A 21,203-nucleotide genomic window follows, 5' to 3' on the forward strand; every position below is an offset into this window, starting at 1 on the left:
GAACTAAGTATTCCTTTATTCAGAATGTGATTAAGAGTATTTTCCAACATGTCAAAGTATTTCTTTAAACGGAGCATCTTCTAGTCAAAGGGATGTTGAGTCTTTAAAGGTGACAATATCAAACAAACAGGCGATCTATAACATGTAGAAGTACATATATGGTCCTTTTTAAAAAAAATAATTTAATCAGCAACGCTGGTTAATGTTTCAAGTGAGAGATCCAGTCCTTGAATTAACAATATATAATTTATTTACAACAATTTCAGGTTGAATTACTATACATACCGTTCTGAAATGTCATAGATAGATATATATACATAAGGCCAAGTAAATACTTGAAAGCACTTAGAAACGAATTTCCAAAATTCTACCCACAAATCCATATCATTGTCCAAAAAGTACAGAAAATCTTCGTTAGCGGAAGTTTTCCATTGCCACAAAAGTTTTGACAACAATTTACATTGACGATAAGGAACACAAAAGGTAAAAAAAACCAACAATAAAACAAAATGATTATACAATTGCATAAGCGCTGTGGCATGTAATAAATACAGCATTTTTGACTTGCAGAAAGGCAAGAAACATTGAACCAAGGAACTAAATACAAAAACCATTCACAAGTACAGAAGTCTATTCTTGTGACAGGGAGGTATGCACACACACCCAGTCTCACACGTACACACACACGTCCTTGACACTGAATAGTAATGAGTGACACAAAGTACAGTTGTGAGATGAAACAATTTCCCCCGTAACATGGGGATGAACCTGTTGAACGAAGCGTGTGTGTTTCTTACACAACTATCAGGCCCAGACTTCTTCATGAAGGAACTGTACTCATCAGACACAGTAATCGCAGATTTGTTGGACAAGTTAGATGTGAAGACAGATGTTGAACATCATGGCGGCTGGTGAATTACATTACTGAAAAGTGCTCAGACAACACATCCAAGACAATGACGGGGGGGGGGGCTGATAAAATGTCACACACACACACAGTCTGACTGTACAACTGCCATGGCTCATCTAAACGTGCTGCGTCAGCACCGGCTTTCCCCACCTGGCCTCCACACAGTCCCAGTGTAGTGACTCACTAAGCATTCGTGACTATTTCCACCTTGTGTTTAAATGCTGCTTACACGTAGAGAAATAATCAGGGAGACATAAGCAGAGTAAGGACGAACAAAATATGTATAGAAACTTCCTGTAAAACAGTCTCTAAACCCTTAACACTGCAAAACGTCGTCACTGCTAGATCGCCAAAGAACAGTATATAGGCAAACACGTCACGGGTTAGACTTGACAAATGCTGCGCCAGTTAAGTGTCTTTTTTTTGGCTTCATATTAAAATATAATTTACATTTCTTTACAAAGTGATAAACCGACACGCATTACTGCTTGAACAAACGGCGTTAACTTGCCTCAAAGACAAAAGCGAGGAAATTACATAAATAAATGATTTGGACCTTCGAGTCCGCAGTTTAGAAGAGACAGCAACTCTGACTTATTCTATTCTACCCGCAAGTAAAACGACGCTGAAAGGATATTCAATGGACGCAATGAGAGTATGAAGTGGCCTCAAATGATATTCATAAAACTTTGGTTACCAATTCTGCTCATATACAGTATGCAAAGTGACAGCACACGGCTGGTATAGAAAAAGTATTTACACGTGACGATGATCCATTTCAACATGAAAAGATTGATTTTAGGTGATATTGCCATTTTGTCCTAAAGAGGCTTGATCCCAGGGATGTTTAAAGTGAATAAAAAAGGTATTTTATCTCGTGTTGGTTCAAGAGGAGGCGTGTTCAATAGGATGAGAGAGAGCTAACTGGTGCTGAAATGCCACAAAAAACAAAGTGCTTCCAAGACTTCAAAAAAGGACACAAAAAAACATATTTTTCCCCCACTACAAGGAAACAAATGTACATTCCAAATATCTGACAATCATAAAGGAGGCTCCAGTTAGTGTTAAAGGTTGAAGCCACAGGAGCTGGTAGGATGGGCGGTGCTAGCTGTTTGAATGAGGAGGATTTAATGAGAGGGGCTCTCTTTACACCTGGAACAGACATCTTCACATGCAACCCTGAGGCAGACGCAGAGAGAACTATGGCTACGATTGCTCACACCTTTTCAAAGTACAATTACTGAAACAGTGGACTTGAAAGATTAATCAGTGTATTTACTTTTTGTGGCCAGACCTGACAAAGCCATTATTAAAAAATATATATATAATTAAATTAAAAGGGAAAATTTGCCGATTTTCAAACTCCTCTCTTAGGAGAGCAACAATCGCCCTGCTGGTCATGTTTGTCATTGCATTTGCTAATTTAGCAGGTTAACGGAGGAGTGAGGGGCCACCAGAGGGGCAGCAGGGTGAAACCCAGAGTTATTGATTGTTGAAACAGTGGAAAAACTAACGGGCTTATGGATCTGTTGAGCATTCAGAAGGTGTCTGGTTGTGTTTTTATGTTATGGGGGTAAGAGTATTTCCTTCATTGACATTTTGTGAGTTTATTTATCAGACTTAGCGAACTCGCCGCACGCATGCCATTCATCCCGTTTCATGTAGGCACAGCCGGTCAATATAGCACAGCTGGGGAATTTGTATTCTTCAGAGGACTACATTTACCATCAGCACTTATTGGACATCCATATCAAAAGGTGGCGAATTTTCCCTTTAATGCAAATTAGCAAAATATAATAATCAAATGCTGAGCAGCAGTTTATGATTCGTTGCATAAATCTGCTGGATCATTTTTTCCCATCCTGGCTGGAAATGACAAAGAACAGAAAAACCTTTCAAAGCATCTTTTGTGAGCGGAGGCGTGACGTTCTGCATAAGCGACTCTCCACTCTCTCTCAGAGACGGCTGCTGTTTTTTGATGTGGAAATACCGTTCGCCACACAGCAAATATAGAATTCCCACCAACATCGCTTTATGAATGATAAAAACAAAGCCTCACAACTACAACTGCCCTTTCATTGTGAGTAATCTGGTGAAGATTTTGAGAATTGTTTGTCAGGTTTTCTGTGGGGGAAGTGTTCTGCATTATTCATATAGGAAAATAAGCCTTTTGGCCATACTGTATGTTTAACATCTCTGCTACAGAATGAATGCAATCGGGGGGGGGGGGGGGGGGGTCATTTCATAAATCAATTCTGCCGACATTCAGCGTTCACATGTATGCAGCAGGAAGTCATTAGAGGCGGAGTTTGAAACAGGACAAACACCGCAATGAACAATTAGGGCTTTGAATAGAAATGGCGTTTTGAGATATGACTTTAGTGACGATATTACTCACTCGCTCCCTTGAAGAACCCAAACCCCACGTACATTGATTTAGAAGCGGGGAAGCTGTGAAGCGTCTCGCTGAATCGAGATGTCGAGATGTTACATTCACAGTAGTGATACCGGCTGGACGAAAACACAAACGGGATGAGACAGGTTTTTTTGGGGCCTCTGACGTACAATCTATTTAAAACCTGCAAGTCCAGGATGTGCTACAAAGCTGTCTGTGTCTGTGTGTTTTAAGAGAGAACGGATAACACCACAAATAACACTCGGACCTATTTCGTGTTACTGGGTTTTGGGAGGGTGCGTTCACAGACCCTGATGACCTGGATGAGAACGTGTTCATTGTCTGGGATGATGTCATGTAACGAAACCGGCCAATTGCATATGTCGGCTGTTCTCTCTCTAACCTGAAATGACCGGCACCTTTTGTCACATCCATATATTCTTAATATTTAATCCAAGTTCAAAAAGTATTCATTGAATTTTCTCGGCCACCAGTGATATCATTAGGTTTGCATATTGCTCCTTATTAGCCATGAACGGCTGATTTATATAAAAGGCGTGAAGTCAATCGAATGTTGTCTTTAAAGTAAAACCGGGGTGTGGACTAATTTAACTTCAGACTTTGATGGAAAATGAAGGGTAGTTTTCTTTACCAAGTTCCTGAATACATCTCCCCACACACCCGAACTCTCTCTTGGTCTGTCTTTGAAAGAGTTCTACTCTGTTCGGTGGGATATAGGAATTCAATCCTACATAAACCCTTCCATCTTCTTAAGTGTGGAAGAGGGACACGGGGACAGCTCTGCTCTTCGATTTCCTGCTGCTGTAATAAGTGTGTTGTTTGGTGTGTGTGTGCGTGCACTGTTGTGTTCTGTACTTTTCCTCTGCACCAGTCTCTCCCCCTTTTCTGGGTTAGCACTCGCCATCAGAGACCAGGAAAATCATGGCTTCTTGTTTGCCAATGTCAGCCATGACCGTGGCCAGCTGGTTGATGTTGCCGGTGTGGAAATGTTGTGCCTCCCACAGGTCCAGGATCATAGAGGTTGGGCTCGCTTTGGATGCAAAGAAACTCATGTGTCTGCAGAGAGAAGAGCACAAACATAATGGTGAGGGAACAGTGAGGCGACTGTGTTAAAATCAAGCGATGTGCACGTATCAAAGCCAACAGTCTACAGTAACAAACATTTCCAGACGGTATTTTATAGCGCCACTGCTTCTTGTAACTCTGTCAATGCCAAGTTTTATTGTCAGTTATATTGCTACATCCCCATATGTTGCAGCACTAAGCAAAAAAAATGATGAAAGGTATAAGAACACAATCTAGCTGCCATCTAATACACAATCTCTGGCAATTTCCATTTGAAGCTTAGCAGCATAATCCTCATTGCTCTCTATTTGATGTTGAAATTGGCCCTAAATCCCAAATAGTAAATCCGATATAGACTTCTCACAGTTAAGTCGGAAGTGACCTTTTCCATTTTAGGAGCAGAACCTTTACGATCAAACCCAATCAATGACAACAAAGCAGTGGCCCCAGCCAGCGGTATGTTTGATGTTGAGTGGGACCTGATCCCTGCGGTACCTGAAGATGCTTGTTTGATTTAATGGCCTTTTTCTGTTCTCCAAATGTCTGGGGCCTTAACTGTTATGTAGAGCACACATGACATGAAAAAAAAGAGAGAGAACAACGTAAACCGATGGCACACAGGGGGGCTGTGTTGTGAGACGAGAAGCCCAAAAACACCCTTTTTATCTTGAGAAAGGTCAGACAGAGGCCATTACTGCCTCGTATCTCGTTTGCCTCGTGAAGCATTCTGTGCTGGTTATAAACATGTGGCTGCTTTGGCAGCGCGCAAGCACCGAGAACACAGTGCCACTCGGCTATTTTGAGTCAATTGGATTTTATAGTGCCGGCAGCCTTCCCTCTGCGTCGGGAGAACACAAGAAAGACTTGGTCAAAAAAATTGTCTGGGAACGAACCTCTGTGTCATCATTCGAGATAAAAAAAAAAAAGACAGAGCTTAGCGTCCGACGTGTCAGCCCCGCTTAGTCACCTCGCTGTGTGAAACACGAGCTTATCTTGTACGGCTCAGACGCAGCCGTTTGCTCAGTCTTAGGAGAGAAAGATCAAATAAAAGGTTCTTGGCATTTTAAGTTTTATTGATTGGTCCCGTTCCGCTCGGTCTGAACGCTTTACACACAGAAACAAACACAGAAATACTGCACGACAGAATGCCGAGGGGCTGCTGCCTTTCCAGGGAAACATGTTGTTAAGGAGAGATCAAACAGCAGAGCAGTCGTTCCTTCCTGAGGCCTGAATGAGAATTGATTACGTTGAGCAAAACATTGCTAATTAAACCCGTAGTGCATCAATTCAATTTGTGATTAATTGGGGTAAATAAAGTTGATTGGACAAATTAAGTGTACGAGGTAGAAATTAAATTGGTGGAGGACACGAGATCGATGCGCGGCTCTTTTCTGTTACAGGTACTCCTGTGATAAATTACAGTCACGGTGAGGTCGGCACAGATCCAAACCTATTCCGTCTTTTTTTTTTTTGCCGCTGATGGGCAGCTAGATCGCTACCTTTCCAATTATAACTGTTAAGCAGAATGTCGCAGGTACAAGTTTAGCTGCAGACTTTAAGCTGCTTACCTGTTCCTGAGAGGGGAAAAGAAGAAGAAGGGTCGTGTTTTCTCACAGAAATGATAGCTGTATCCATCAAGTCCACATTAATCCTATAACGTTCGCTCTGTCAAATGAGGATTAGCCTGCTGAGGCAGAACTTTGTTTACCTGAACTTTAGGGAAAACATTCGACTGCTGTGATGCGCTTTACACTGATTGTACAATCAGTGGAGTTCCATAGTCACATGTTACTGCTTCTTTAGTATCGCAATCACTGTAATTACATGTTAATTATCTGAAACAAGTGGTGTGTTGAGTGTTGTACGTATACATGCACCGCTGTGCAGCCTCTATTCTCAAGGGGTTTGGATGAATGAGGCTGTGCTGCATTTCTTGACTGCCTCTGTGTGAGCTGCCTTTTCCAGCGCGCTCTATTGATCAGTGATCAGAAGAGGCAGTATGGTGTTGTGCAGTTGGGTATTTACCTCTCTAGTTTAAGTCTTTGCGCTAGCATTCTCCAGTCGGCTCCGTTGGGACAGGGGGCATCCAGGCTGCTGCAGATCTTCTGCCTGATGAGGTACGGGATCTGAAAGGCGCTGGGTCCTGCCAGAGCTGTAGCGTTACTGTCCATCAACAGAAACTCAGAGTCCACGGCTCGGGTGTCCTGGTAGGAATGACGGCCACAAAGCACGGTATGAGAACAGTTCCTGCGCGACTAAAGAAAATGCTGAAAGAAATCGTGGCTGTGCAATCAATGTGCTGGTTTCTAAGCGAGTTATTATGCCGAGCGTTACCTTGGCAATGTTGAAGTCGAGGCTGAAGCTCTGTCCCTCTCCCTCCACCTGCCACACGCACAGCTGGCAGGTGAGCTCGCAGGTGCTGAGGCTGAGCCGCTCCAGAGTGAACGTGCAGTGCAGGTACCGCTGGGAACCGTTCCAGATGTGGTAGAACGGGATCTCCTGCAGAACGAACACGCAGCACAGACAAGCGGCGCAGTTAGAACTGCATGTCTGAAACACGCCGTAACAGGACCGCCTGCCTAGAATACACTGAGATCATCATTAATTACACTGACAGAAGCCGTCATGGTTAGGTGAAAGTGGCTAAATATATCAGAGGCAGCAGACTGACAACAGTCTGTAAGGTTAAAGGGAGATAATAGGCTTTTATTGACAGGGAGTTAATATCTGATTACATAAGAAATACAGATAACACACCATATCTCTACTTCTGGCGTAACAACTATTTTCTATCCATGATTTTTAATTTGATTCAGCCTCTCTTTGCAGGTATGTGCTGTGTGCATTTCCCAGGCAGAGCTTACAAATGATGCTGATGGTGTCCAAGCTGAAACATCACAGCTCTACTCTGAATCTAAAGCACATCATGTGACATAGAGATGTATATACGCATGCATAATGGTGCTGAGTGGCAACGCTGAGCTGCATCAGCTTCTGTCTACCTGGCAGTGTTTGCCAGAATTTATTCAAGGCTGACAATTTCTACATCTTTCTCTCTGTTGCTCCATATTCATGCCCTCATTTGCATATCCCAAGAGGAGCAAGGCGGGAACCCCGGGAAAAAAAACAACTAAGCAGGGCGCACTGCACTCCTCACTTCACCCTGGGGTCAACAGCTGTCAAGAACTCAGTCTGAGAGCGAAGTGGAGCTGCAGATCCCGCTGCGAACCAAACGGGGGCACTGTTACCCAGGCAGACGGATGACCGGGGGAGTTGGCTGAAACGTCGCTCTGGGGGGCCCCGGGGAGACGAAAGGCCTTTTTTAACCGCACTGCTGAGAGGGGAATAACACTTCCAAATGAACAGGCACATTCCAGAGGAATAAGCCTCTGTTCTGGGTGCATTGTTGCTGCCGCTGCTTGCCTGGCACAGCCCATGTGTTCTCTATGGGGACCTGCTGCTCAGTGCTTGTGTAGTTACAGCCAGAGCATTTTCTAGTTCTTTGAACGGCCCTCGTGTCGTTGCCGGGCTGCAGTGCAGTGGGCCACGCAGGTGTGGGGGAGTGCAGTGGAGGTGGAGAGGTTCCAAGCGTCCGTTCGGGAAGTTTCGATATTTACATACAGTACTGCTCTATATTTCATCTGAGCTCCCTTTTTAAGGAGAGCGACAGCGAAGGATAATCAATCAGCTTGCAGCTCTGGGTTCGTGCACACAGCCCAGCTCCATTTATGCACACGACTACACCGCGCGCACAGGAGCGCAAGCGGACGAAAACATGCACGCTCTACGCACACACACACACCCAAAAGGTTCCCGCGACTCCAGCAAATGACTTAAGTTGCACACATCGCCAAGAATGGAAAGGTTATTAGACAGAGGAGACCTGCAGTAACTGAAAAACACTCCTTTGTGTGAATCTTTAAAGTGATCAACTGAAGCCAAAAGCAAAACATTTAATTCAAACTCTGAACCAACTGAAATTAAAACAACTTTCCAGAGAGAGCCTCATTAACGAGCTGTTTGTGAAGAACTTTCAACTACGCAGTAACATTGCTTTTGCCAGCAAAAACTCCATTCTTCTTTAATTTCTCTGGCTGGCCAATTTAAAATAACTCGAGACGACATGGATTTCAAATTGTGTACACAAACAAACACATTAGAAAGCACCATAACAGCTGATGCTGATCTACATTTGGCAGATTCAGCCAGGCACTTCTATTACATCTCCGTGCTGCCGCTGTGATCTGGAGCCCCCCAGAGCCCCCCCCCCCCAACACACACCTGGTAGCCAGCCAGCAGCTTGCTCCTCCAGTGTGCCTGGGGCATGTCATGGATGGACAGGCGCAGGTTGTGGTAGCTGTCTTTAAAAAGCAGGACGTGAGGCTCGTCGATCAGCCGACCCCCGAGCTGCTGCTCCATCTGCATCACCTCCTGATGAAAGGGGAGTCAGGGGAAGCACATTTACCTTCACAGTCACAGAGGTAGGTGCAAATGTGCAAATACATCACTTTTTACATCTTTTTTGTTTTCTATGGTGCATCACTCAAGAAGAAACAAGAATTTGTCCGCACGCACACAGGAATACAAAACAAGACATGGGCCATGGTAGGATCACACACACACACACACTCACACACGCGCACACACACACACACTCTCTCACACACACACACACACACACAGCACAAGCATGAGGCAGTGGGACAGTACATCTTAGGAGTGGAAGATAGTGTCCCTGCATGCGGCCACAGCGGGCTGGTGCTGCTCGTCTCCGCAGCACTTTAATGTCACCACAAGGTTGATCCCCCGCCTCAGTGTGTGCGCGCCCAGCCTCCAGCGACTGCATTAGCATGCAAATACCGCAGCCATCCCGGGCCTGCTAGCTACCTGGGCTGTGATGAAGGCAGAGAACGAGCCATTAGTCAACTGCTCATTGTTCTCGCATGGTGAATCGCCTTAATTTCATTTTTGTTTTTGTGCCAGGAGAGATTTGTAAATGCGTGCTTAATATTTTAATCTCTGTGGGACTTGCCCAGTGGACCATTTGTTGCCACCCAAATGACCATCTGGAATGGGATGATAATACCCGCTGCATTTTCCTCTGATCTATCAATTCATCTTGAGCCGCATGCTTTGTGCTGAACAAGTCTTTAAGACTAACACTTTGGGAGGCGTTCACATGTGCTACCTCCGATGAGAAGAGCATATTCCCACAGAGGAAAACAGACCTCTGAAATTAGAAGTGTGAAAAGACCTGAGAAACAAGATATGTTCTTTTAATCTGAGGAGGGAAACAAGATGGCAGCATAGGGAAAACAGGCAGCCAGAATGCGCCTCGGAGTCTAGGAGACGCATCTCGAAGACAAAGGTTCCAAGAGGGAGACGTGTGTATAGATAGTGGCCATATGTTGAGCGTTGCATGCCAGCATGGCTGCCCATGGTTTGATTTCAGCGAAGACATCTAATTAAGGTGCAGAATGGCAGCTATTTCTGCACAATGCAGATTCAATTTTCTGCCCTCTTTCCCAGGGATGGGCTTCTGATTCCAATTGCGATGGAAAGGAAGCTGTTAATTATCCATCTGCAACCGCTATCTGCTTTTGTTATTTGATGTGCTCTCTCCATCACTGAATAAGCACATTGTGGTTCGGCCCCGCGAATTTCATTCCCATGTTTGCTCAGCGCATCGCTAATTTCCACGTTTGTTTAGTGCTTATCTTCTTGTTAACACGGATATTATTCCCCCTGTGATTATCCATCTCCATTCCTGCATTTACATCGGTTCATTCCTTTCACCCAAATGCCCCAGCACATTAAAGACGGACAGTGATCTGACTGTATGCAGAGAATAGTCTCCTCCCTGTGCTGCCACGCCGGAGCCTTGTGATGTTACCCACTTACTCAGAGTGGGAAGGTCAGACAATGGCTGTGAATCAAAGCGTCGAGGTCTAATGAGTTAATAACAGGGGGCACTGCATTCTCCTTAGAATTAAAAGCCCTGTTCCATTATATCTCTTCGGCAACAAAGGCCACATTATGAGGGCTTCCAGAGAGGTTCATTTCACACAGTTCTTAAGGACAATTATTTGTTGGGGGGCGATTAGCATTGCAAAGTAGGGCTGGTGGACTTTGATCGGGTCTTTGACGTATAGCAGCGGATCTTTAGGCCTGCTGGCAAGAGAAGGCGTGCGGAATGCCAATGATCTTATTGTCAACATATAGCTAGTAGAATGAATACTAACTCGCCTGTCTAGCAGTTTGTCAAGTTCAAGGCTGACACGGCAGGATTACAATCAAACGGGGTGTAGGGCACATCACCGCCGCTGACAGGGACACTGAGCTTACTGAGGGAAAAAACACAACATGGGATGATGCACTTCCTCCTTTAAAGCGTGTCCTCCTCTCTTTCAAATGACACTGTCTCGCTTGTATAATGTTTATGTGTGCCCGAGTGCCTGTGAGTGAGTGTGTGTATTAGAGTGTGTTTTTGTGCAGGGTTGCAGCGTATGTGCTGGACTGAGAGAATAATGGCCCTCTTTACGCCCCATTATCCTGTTAACAAATGACAGTGTGAGCGAGCTAATAGATGAGAAGCTAAATTTGACCATATTATTTACTCTTTCTGGGGGAAAACAATGCAACGCTTTGAATTAGTTTATCAAATCACATATTAATCATCAACTCTGAGCTAAATTGTGTTTCTGCTCAGTGAAGATAATAACAGCAGTTTCTCTTTGGACACCCTGACCCTGTACAACTGTGGAAACATTAAGATGCACGAGATGGGCGAGACGTTCAAGTACTGCATGAGAAAAAAAAAAACTTTTGTTCTGACGGAATTCGAGATAGCCTGTGGTGTGTGTGAAGACTGTGAATTTAGAGTCGGGCAGAGCCAAGACCACCCCCTGACATTCAATGAGGCTGGCTAAAGAGAGTGAGATAGAGCAGGAAGGAGTGAAAAGAGTAGGAGCTGGAGAGAAGAGAGACGGAGGCAGCTTAACATTTGTGTCTCCAGGTCACCAGAGTGGCCAGCTTTAGTAGGAGAGATAACAGGATTACTGCAATCATGGCCACAGTTTTTCCAAGACTTCAACCCCCTTCCCACCCTCACTCATCTCCCAAACCGCTCCTCACCCATCCCCTCATCCTCTCAGCTTGGACCGGAGCTGGGACTGTGATGGACTGGGGCTGGGTTCCACTGGGACACAAGAGACACTCATTCAGCTAATCTCTTCGGGCTGGTGCTGACAGAAAGAGGTTAGCGGCTGCACCAAACTCTCTCTCTCTCTCTCTCGCAACACAAACAGCCGGCCAACGGATGCAGGGAATCAAAGTAACAGCAGAGGCCTATGTATGAATATATAAAAAGAACTGGACTGGGTCAAAGCTGCTACTTTCCGCACAGCAAGGTCAAGCTACTACATGTGGTCTTCTATTGTTCTGGATCGGTGTGTAATGAACCGATTGGCTTAACTAGCTCTGATGGGGACTATAACTTGCGTTTGATCAGTTAATCAGTCACGCTACATGTCATCTGAAACGTAGACAGATACACAGCCTTTGATATCCGCATAAACTCGGCCTCACCCCTCAACTCTAAGCAATGTTATATCCCTGCGTGTTTAAACATGTGCATTCATAGCGACGATCCATTTTCAGAGCTGCTCTTTTCAGGCAAATGCATTTGTTTATAGAGAGTAGTCTGGCTATGTGGGCTCCATAAATCTGTGTATTTGTCAGCAGGATGTGACAGGCTTTTCCTCTCTGACTGAGAGTCTATCAGTCTGAGCTCCAGTGGCCGTGCCCGCTACAGTCAACTCTGATTAATAACTACAAATAGAAGGGACTTGTCTGCTCGGTTATAAATGGGTACTGCGTTTGCTGGGGAAAAGATGCACATTCTGCTTGATAAATCACAGAGCAGGACGGGAGGAAACCAGCACACAGGAACACAGAAATATAATATGGAAACAATTTCTCTGCTGGGCTCGGTGATAAAGCTGACTTGTCTTGTTTAACGTAATGCCAGCAATTACTGAGCTATGCTCTTGTTTTTGTTTTTTTGCCTGGAATTCATTGCCAGTAACTTTTCTGATGGAGAGATCAGAGACACTGTATTACACTCTGTGCATGCTGGTTCTCTCTCTCCTCTGGTACATAAAAGCAAAATGTTTCTGCTCAAATGCAGCTCGCTGCTCAAACGTCATAGTGGAGGCAGCACGTAAACTGTTTATGAGCCCTTTTATACGCAAATGAGAATAATAGCTTGAGGTCAAACGCTGTATAAAAGACTCCAGGAGCCAGTTGGACATCAATGCAACACACATTTAACACGAGAACACACATTTTTACAATCGAGGGTCAGACAGCATAATGTATTGGCCTCGTTACATGAACGTCAATGAAAGCGTAAATTCTGGAGTCTGAAATACAATACTGGTCGTACAAAGGGAGCTAACTAACGACGTTTTATTGCTGCTACACATCACTTAAATGCACTACAATGGTGCTTAAAGAGTCCACAAGCATGCTAGCAGCTCTGTGAGGCTACACTTAGGCACAGCAGTGCTTAAAGCTAAATGCTAACATGCTCACTGCTCACAATAGCAACACTAACATGCTAATGTTAAACAGTATTAGCACGCTAGCATTTGCCAATCAGCACCAAACACATATAGCAAAGCCGAGGCTATTGGGAAAAGCATTTGTTTTATGGCAAGTCCTTTACGGACATGAATGTCTGTAAAGAAAACACTCATGGCAATCACAAGATGTTGGATCAACATGGCCATCCATAGATGTGCCACTTACAGGGCAAAAAGAAGGATTTTCATTGCAAAATCTACTGGATTAGTATTTATTGTGGTCCCTCAAAAGATCTCGCACTCAATACAGAAAAAAACTGACTTCAACCTCTGTAAAAAAAATGAATCTGACAGAAAGTGGGTGGTTTAGAAATAATGTGTTTTTTTTGGGGAATTTTTTTAACAGTAGAGCAACACCGGCCTTTCAAAACTAGGACTGGTGGGTGTAAAGGAAGGATTTGGTTATCAATAAACATCAGGATATGTTGTTATTGTCCACTATTCAAGTGTGGATTATGCCAAGTGGTAAACATACGGAGCATTTTATCCTTCACACCAAAAGCTGACAGATTCAGAATATTGCAGATAGATATAAATAAATAATAATAATACATTTAAAAAGGAAACAAATAACTAGCTGCACCATTCCAGTCCTAAAAAAACACCTTGGTTGGCACCCTCCCAGTTTGATTAGATGATGCTGTTAGGTCTGTCTCTGCTGAATCGGAGGCTTGGTTCACTGCAGGTGTTTCAATCAGTTGTGTGATGGCAGAACATCAGTGAAGCTCTCCCACGGGTCTAGCTAGGAACAACCGAGTGCAGAGTGAGGGTGCGACCAAACGCAGATCATGTCTGCTCTGCTGCTGCGCCAGCCTTGGCTGGGCCCATCAAGAGTGGGACACACATTAAATATTAACTTAATTGGTCCCGGCAGAGCCCTGCTAACATACGGCAAGCATCAGACGGAAATGTCACCGTTTCCCCAGAGCCCCCGCACACTTAGGATCAAAGACGATAACATTGGTTCTAATCTGCTGTAATTGGGAGATAAGAGATTGCATGGTACAGCATGCATAAGTGCAGCGTGAACGCGTGTGTGCACATGTTTGTGGGTGTGCGTATACATGCAATTCTCACTGATGGAGGCTTGTCAGAGAAGACTGACAGCCAGCCACGGGACTGGAGAGAAAAGCTCAGTGTCCCTTTTTGGTTTCTACAGTTCTACCTGCCACTGAACAGCCAACAGAAAAGGCAGAGGGATGCTGTTCTGTTTTTTTTCATCTCCCATCAAAAGTACAGCCTGTTTAATACATGGGAAGTCGACTTCTTTTCTGGAAAAACGAGAAGCAGGGCCTTAGCAGGCTGCAAATGCTGTCATAAAAATGCACATGCGGTGAAGGTGTACTGTACATCAACGAGAATATACAAAGAAAACCGCTGGTGTGCCACTCCACCGTACCACCTGCTGCTACACCCCCACTGTTGCACACTGCACTTAACTCTAATGTTAGCCATGGTGAAAGTCTCATCATAAACGGTGCATTTTAAAGATAGTGATTAGTGATTAGGCTGCACCTCTCCAGGGAAGTTTAATCTCCACTCAAAGTGGTTAATGCACTTGCTAAATGAACTGCTCCCTCCGTAATAGCACCAGGAGCAGTGTGAAGTCGAGATTACTAAAGAGTGTGGGCCACATTCTAAATCACTCACTAAAAACTACAAAACCCTGGAGACGCCGTGGCTTACCACAGGTCCAGGTTGTGTGAGAGACGGGGAGCTAATGCACTCGAGGGCGTCGAGGGAGCCGCAGAGTACGGCAGCACAAGTGCTGGAGTCAAAAAGCTCAGATGTCCTTTTCCTGGCTAAGAGACGGGGAGAATAGCAGAACAAGAGCTATCCAGGGGTTGAGACAGAGCGCGAGAGAGAGCGAGAGAGAGAGAGAGAGAGAGAGTTTCTGTGCACCAGCAGCCCTCCTGCATCCAACGCAGGACGTGCAAGGTCATTTCAACAGTCACACTGCAGCAAAACACCACAGGGTCACCCCGGTGATCTAAATATATAGAGACAACTCTATCATTACAACTGGTTTGACAGCAAGTAAACAAAAAGGCCTGATATTTATCTGCAAAAAAAAAAAAGAAAGCACCTCTGGAGAGCTGCATCAGCTGCACAGGCTTTACCTCCTGAATGCTATATGTTCTTTCTACATAAGAACACAGAATGTCAGCCAGCAATATCTGTGAGCGAGCTGGCTATCATGCAACAGCTGTCAGGAACAGAAAGATAGCAGCAGGGGCAGGATTGAACCACAAAAAGACAGACGTAAGCAAGAGAGGTTTTGCCCCCACTGCTGCCTGCCATTGCTTGTGTCCCACAGACAACCGTAGAAGGTGCCGGTAGCGGACCTCTGCACAAGGAGGTCAGCCATTACAGCTGGCAAAAGTGGACTCGAGTGGGAAGTGGCTCTTGTGGCCGGTGTCAGACGAAGAGGAAGAGCTTGGGGAGCGGTGTGGAGGGAAAGAACGAGAGCACAGGGGTTGCTGGGAAAAGATAGGGGCAGGCTCTCCTTTTAATTTACTAATTAACCATGCAAATGAAATCTTAACAGGCTATTCAGAGGCAGTCCTCGGGTGAGGGAGGAAGGCATTAGTGCTTGATTATACTGTGTCCATGAGAAGCGAAATATGCTGTTGAACAAAGTGATGGGGAAACTTCTCGGCCCACAGCAGCCAAGCGGAACCACCGACGGCACGAAAGGAATTTAGAGGTGCGAGATCGGAGATTTGGAGCATGTGGATTGCCTCTCAACGGCTCTCAACATAGCAAAAGGGGCTAACGGGGCTAACCACGCCACAATTGCTGACAGAGCGAACAGTGTTTACCGGAGGGTGGGTGCTACGCTACCACAACGGCGCTGTCGGTCGGCGTGATCAGCTGTAACCGCCGTATGAGAGCAGTGCAGAGCGGCGGCTGTGAGCTGACCAGTGGAGCACGCTCACATGCCGGAACAAGAAAGCAAAGAGACTCTGCTCAGGTAGATATCACTCCACTGTATCTTTACTAGCACATTGCTGCTTGCAGCTTTATTAATGCTCTGATTGTTGAATACAGCTCCTTTAACATCTCTACAGGCATGCACACAAGAACACACTGAGAGATTGTACTGTATACCATGATGAACGTGGACAAATGCATTGTTTCAATAGTGGGGGAACATAAGCACCGCAAATCGCACACCCTTGAACTGCACACGGTTTAATGAGGCCTGAGATATTGTTCAATTTACCATGGCGACGCCTAACTCCTACATGCCTGCGGCGCTTTCTACTAACCTTCCAATGTGACGGACAATGCTATTACACATAATAGTCGACCTATCGCTCAGGCTGAGAGACTGCCAGCCACACAGAACAACAGGCGTCGCATTTGTCACAGATTACCTTGAAAACGTCTTGTGTGTCATCCATGCAGTAGACCCTGATGTTGTACTCCAGCGTGGAGCAGTACGCGTCGGAGAAGAGCACCAGCCTCAGGCGCTTGGCAGCGCCCATGTGCAGGGATTCTCCCACCAGGGCGAGGGTGCCCAGCTGCTCGGAGAAAAGCCGGCACGTCTCGGCCTCGAGCTGGCAGTAATAGGGCTCTGACACCAGCTCCTCCCCCATCAGCAGGACGTCCTGGAGGAGGCGAGGACGAAAAAAAAAACCAACACAAATTGGATGGAAGGTCAAGCACTCAATTTATGTAGGCGGGAAGGGTAATGTGTTTGCCTGGGTACCTGATGTCTGTATGTGTGGGTGTGTGTTTGTAAAGGGGTTTGGCACAGTAGCAAGGCCTCAAACTCTGTCCCTCCTGCAGTGTGACAAAGTAACATTTAAGCCAAATGTAATGTTACATAAGAGTCTTGCTTCAAATTCCCTTATCATTGTTTTATGCTTACTCCATACTGGCATAAAGACACACATCCAGGACAGCATCAGTTCACTTAATAATGCATGAACGAGGTGCTCAATTGACATGAAAGGAGACTCAAATAGATTACTGGCAAGAATAGATGGTGCTGGAGAAAGAAATAAAACCTGTGGAGGTGCAGTACATTTCGGATTGTTGGGATTCGTGGAATTTCCTTCAGCCTTTGAGATTTGTGAAAACAACTTACCAATTTATCTGCAAAACAACACTGTTGGCTGATAGTGAAATGCGTAAAAAAAACCACTGAATGGCAATTCAACAATTAATTGGTACTTTTATTTGCCAAGTAGAAAAGAAAAGACAGATTAAACACCTCAGAGGAGCAACATCTTGCATTTCTCTAGCTTTGTAGAGCTGAAGGGCCGTAACACAACTGCGTCTCTCATAAAGATGACAGACTTGCGAAAATATCGCATGCCATCACAGTACGGGATAGTTTTATGAGATAATTCCACTGCTCTGCGGGCTAATTTGATGGGGACAAATTGGACCCAAGGTGACAACATTTTCTCTAAAATTCCATCATGCCAGTTGACTGACTCCTCTCATTACCCAATCAAGCTGAAGAGAGCTTTTTGCCTGCCAAAAGCCCAGCAAGCCCCTCTAGGATCGATTCAACCAGACGCCATCTACATCAATAGAATTAGTATTGACACAATTCATTTGCTGTGCAACCACAATGGAGTCTCACTTTTTCATCATCTTAATATTTCTTCGAGGTGGAGATTGCGCCACTGAGCGCTCACTCTACAAGCAATTCAATTCTCCTTCTGCTCCTGCACGTCCATTTTCACCATCTCTTTTCCTCTCGGCCTCCTTTCTGTTAGTCTCCTTCTCTTCACTCTCTCTGCGGTCGCTTCCACGCTCATGCTCTCGTCCACCTGCCACTTTCTTTCCTTGGTGGACACGCAGTCATTTGGGCTATATTTGGTCTGGCCGATGATTAAAAGTGCTGGTCTAACCTCTGCCTCGGACAGGCCAATCCATCCCACAGACACCCCACCGCCGACGCACGCGGGGAGGCTGAATAATTTATGCACAATATCGAACATGAAAGAAGACCTACTCACACTCCAAAGCCCAGCAGCACCCGTTCCAATCTCTCTGGATTGTGAAGATGTGTATACTGCCTCAATCCGCATTTGTTTGCAGGGGCGTGTGTGTTTGTGCGTGTAGACGCACAAACCTTCTTCCCGACTCTATCCTATTGGAGTCTGGCAGTTCTGGTTACTTTCATATTTCATGGATAGAAAAGTGGGAGGGGAACTCTGTAATTGGAAGCAGCGGTCAAAAATGGTCAAGGAGCACTCAGGAGAGTACTTTGAGGATCAGTCATTTGCTTAGAGAATTTCTGTTTTGAGAAACATGTTGCCTAGCAACTCTTGAGCTGGAGAGAGCCAGAGCTTCCAGGCTTTTTATTTTTTTTCAGCCCAATGAGAAAATACCTGATGGACAATATCATTTCAACACCATAGAGTGGATGAGTGCTGGGCCAGAACTACCTCTGCTATACAGCATAAAGAGCTTTCCAGTGCCAGTTTCAAGTCACCGCTGAGCAGGTTTGCACTCTTTCAGGGAAAGCTCTCCGTGAGTTCAGTAAGACTTTACAAATTCACTGGGCGGCAACTTTATCTTTCTGTGGAGGATTTGTGCTGAAGTTATATAGCGCTGTCTCACCTCCCAAGTGCCCTCATAGTTCTGCTTCTTGAGGCGGACGGCCCAGTTATCGAGGCATGCGTCAGAGCAGTGGTCCATGCTGAGGATAACTGGCCGGCTCAGGACTACCCCTGGAGGGCCACAACTCACAACGGGGCTGAGCAGCGTCTGGCAGCCGGCCAGGGGTAACCTACACCAGGGAGAGAGAGAGAGAGAGAGAGAGAGAGAGAGAGAGAGAGAGAGAGAGAGAGAGAGAGAGAGAGAGAGAGAGAGAGAGAGAGAGAGAGAGAGAGAGAGAGAGAGAGAGAGAGAGAGAGAGAGAGAGAGAGAGAGAGAGAGAGAGAGAGAGAGAGAGAGAGAGAGAGAGAGAGGAATGAATCTAGATGAAGTGCCTTTACTCATCAAGTTATTTGTGAGAGTTTTCTGGTCACCTCTGCAAATGATCTAGCAGCTGTTAACAGAGAATGATGAAAGCCTGCTGGACTCGCCGACTGGCTGTGCGTAGTTGTGATAACTGAGTAACAACATAAGACTATGGCAGCATGCTATGATGACTGTGCCTTCAGAGACTGACTGTAGCAAGCAAGATCAACAGTGTTTCAATTTGTTTAACATAGTGCACAACCTGGTAAAAGGCTACATTATTTATTTACATCTCTCAGCACTGGCGCAGACTCTTAAGTCTTTCCTAATGGAACAGTAGAGCATCAAAACAAACAGCCTAGTGGCATCCAGGGAAGACTGCCAGTTAGGCAGTGTTAAAGAGACCCACCTTAAATCTTCCTTCCTCTGAACGGTGAGATAAATCTCATAGATCTTTCCTCTGGGGATGGCCTCGGGAGGAATGAGCAGACTGATTCCTGATGCAAATAACAACAAAGGGAGAGAGCGGGGATAAGGAAGAGGGGGACAGGCTCATTTGTTCTGACTGAACAACGCTTTTGTCATTTCAAAAAAAAAAAAAGGAAGCCAGCCCACTCAACAAAATTGTACGGCTACAAAAACAAAACAAATCTATTCTGAAGGTCAGAGGCAGCCTCCGTCAGGTACAGTAGATGCAAATCTGTGCACCGGCGGTCGAGCCGGCGCACGTCCCCACGGTCCACAATTAGCCGAGACAAAAGCACACACTGCGTCGCAAGTTTAAATGTCCTCCGTCTGCCACCAAGTACATAATTGAGACCATGGAACAGACTACTCAAGGAAAATTACACTTCCCCAGAAGAGTGTAGGAATGCACCTTGGAGAATAGAGAGAGCTATTGAGGTAGTTTGAATGTTGTGGCATTAGTGTTGTGATTCTCATGCCAAAATCCTCCACTGAGAATCCTATTCAAAATGTGGCAGCATTTGTCTGAATCTATGAACTGTCTTCCATGTGTCTGCTCTGAAACTGACTGGATGCAAGTGCTGATTTTTTTTGTTCCCCGTGTCCCAATGAGGAGAAGGGTGCCAATGCGTGGTATAGCCTACATGGCTTTGAGGTAATCCATGCGTAGCATATCTGTAAGAGAGCAAAAAGGAGAGAGGGATAGAGAGAGAGTGATGGCAAGGAAAACGGAAGAAGAAAAGACCTTTTCTCCCTCAAGATACTGGCTTACTGGCACTGGCATCGGCTAATCTGGACAGCCTGCAATGAGCCAAGTGAAAACACCGTCTTCCAGTATAATTACATAAGCTCTGTACTTAGCTAATGTGAAGACGGGAAGCAAAACAGGGGATTAATGATGGTGGGCTTTTTATATCTTTTGTGGACAATCTCTATTCCTTGGTCTATGCGCGTAGATCACACTTGTGGACATCAGCTACAATTTCAACCAGCCCTGTTGAAAGCGAAGGGCCGAATTAGAATAATCTGTTCAAGGTTTTAGTCCATTTTGGAGTACTGTGTGTTAAGTAGACCCTCTTCATGGAAATTCATCTCATCACTGTACCGACCTTTTTAACGATTCATGCTGTGGAGTGTAAATGTAGGTTATTGACAAAACATTTAACTCAATCATGCATTTTACTCAATCATGGATTTTACATACTGTAAAGGCCTTGCTTTTTTGAATGTTAACATTTTGTGATCGGTCACCTTTTAGATAAACAAATGAACCATTCACATGCATATTTGGTGTTTCATCTTGTTCCTTATTAAACAGTTATGATCCAGTTTGTATCACAGTGAGAAATACAACAATAATGTCTCGATCAGTGATTCTCAACTGGTGGGTCGCGGACCCGTTTTCAGTGGGTCACGGGCCTTTGCCTGTCATTAACGGGTGATGGTGGGAAACTTTTCTTGTTTGTTTGAAGTATAGCAGCGAACAGAACATCCCACAGATTACTGAAATCTCCCTGTCCTTATACAACAGACCTACGATGCTGTGTCTCTGTCGAAAAAAAGTTGAATATAGCATGTCGAAAAAAGTATTTTAAATGTAAATGTCAAAGAAAGGCATGTTGATTAAGTATAAATAAAAATCTTGTCAAAAATCTGTCAAATCTTGTCAAACAGAAATCTTGTCAAAAAATGTCAAGAAATTTAAAGTATAATATGTCATAAAAAGTCCTAGTAAAGTATGTCCAAATAAGTAAAAAAGTCATATTATAGTATG

The 21,203-nt window shown here is 44.9% G+C and overlaps 1 protein-coding gene across 1 annotated transcript in view; it reads right to left on the reverse strand.

Moving 5' to 3' along the window:
• Positions 1–4,216: 4,216 nt before the first annotated feature.
• unc5a (unc-5 netrin receptor A) overlaps positions 4,217–21,203 on the reverse strand; it is a gene marked incomplete at both ends in the record, with an annotated part of 118,858 nt that continues 101,871 nt past the window's right edge. Inside the window, 7 exons of the mRNA XM_079268962.1 lie at positions 4,217–4,382; positions 6,417–6,595; positions 6,726–6,890; positions 8,673–8,822; positions 16,417–16,650; positions 18,623–18,791; positions 19,374–19,461. Coding sequence (XP_079125088.1) covers positions 4,217–4,382; positions 6,417–6,595; positions 6,726–6,890; positions 8,673–8,822; positions 16,417–16,650; positions 18,623–18,791; positions 19,374–19,461 — 1,151 coding nt within the window. The remainder of the gene's footprint in view (positions 4,383–6,416; positions 6,596–6,725; positions 6,891–8,672; positions 8,823–16,416; positions 16,651–18,622; positions 18,792–19,373; positions 19,462–21,203) is intronic.

This window comes from Melanostigma gelatinosum, assembly GCF_949748355.1.
Source record: "Melanostigma gelatinosum genome assembly, chromosome: 5".
Lineage (NCBI taxonomy): Eukaryota > Metazoa > Chordata > Actinopteri > Perciformes > Zoarcidae > Melanostigma > Melanostigma gelatinosum.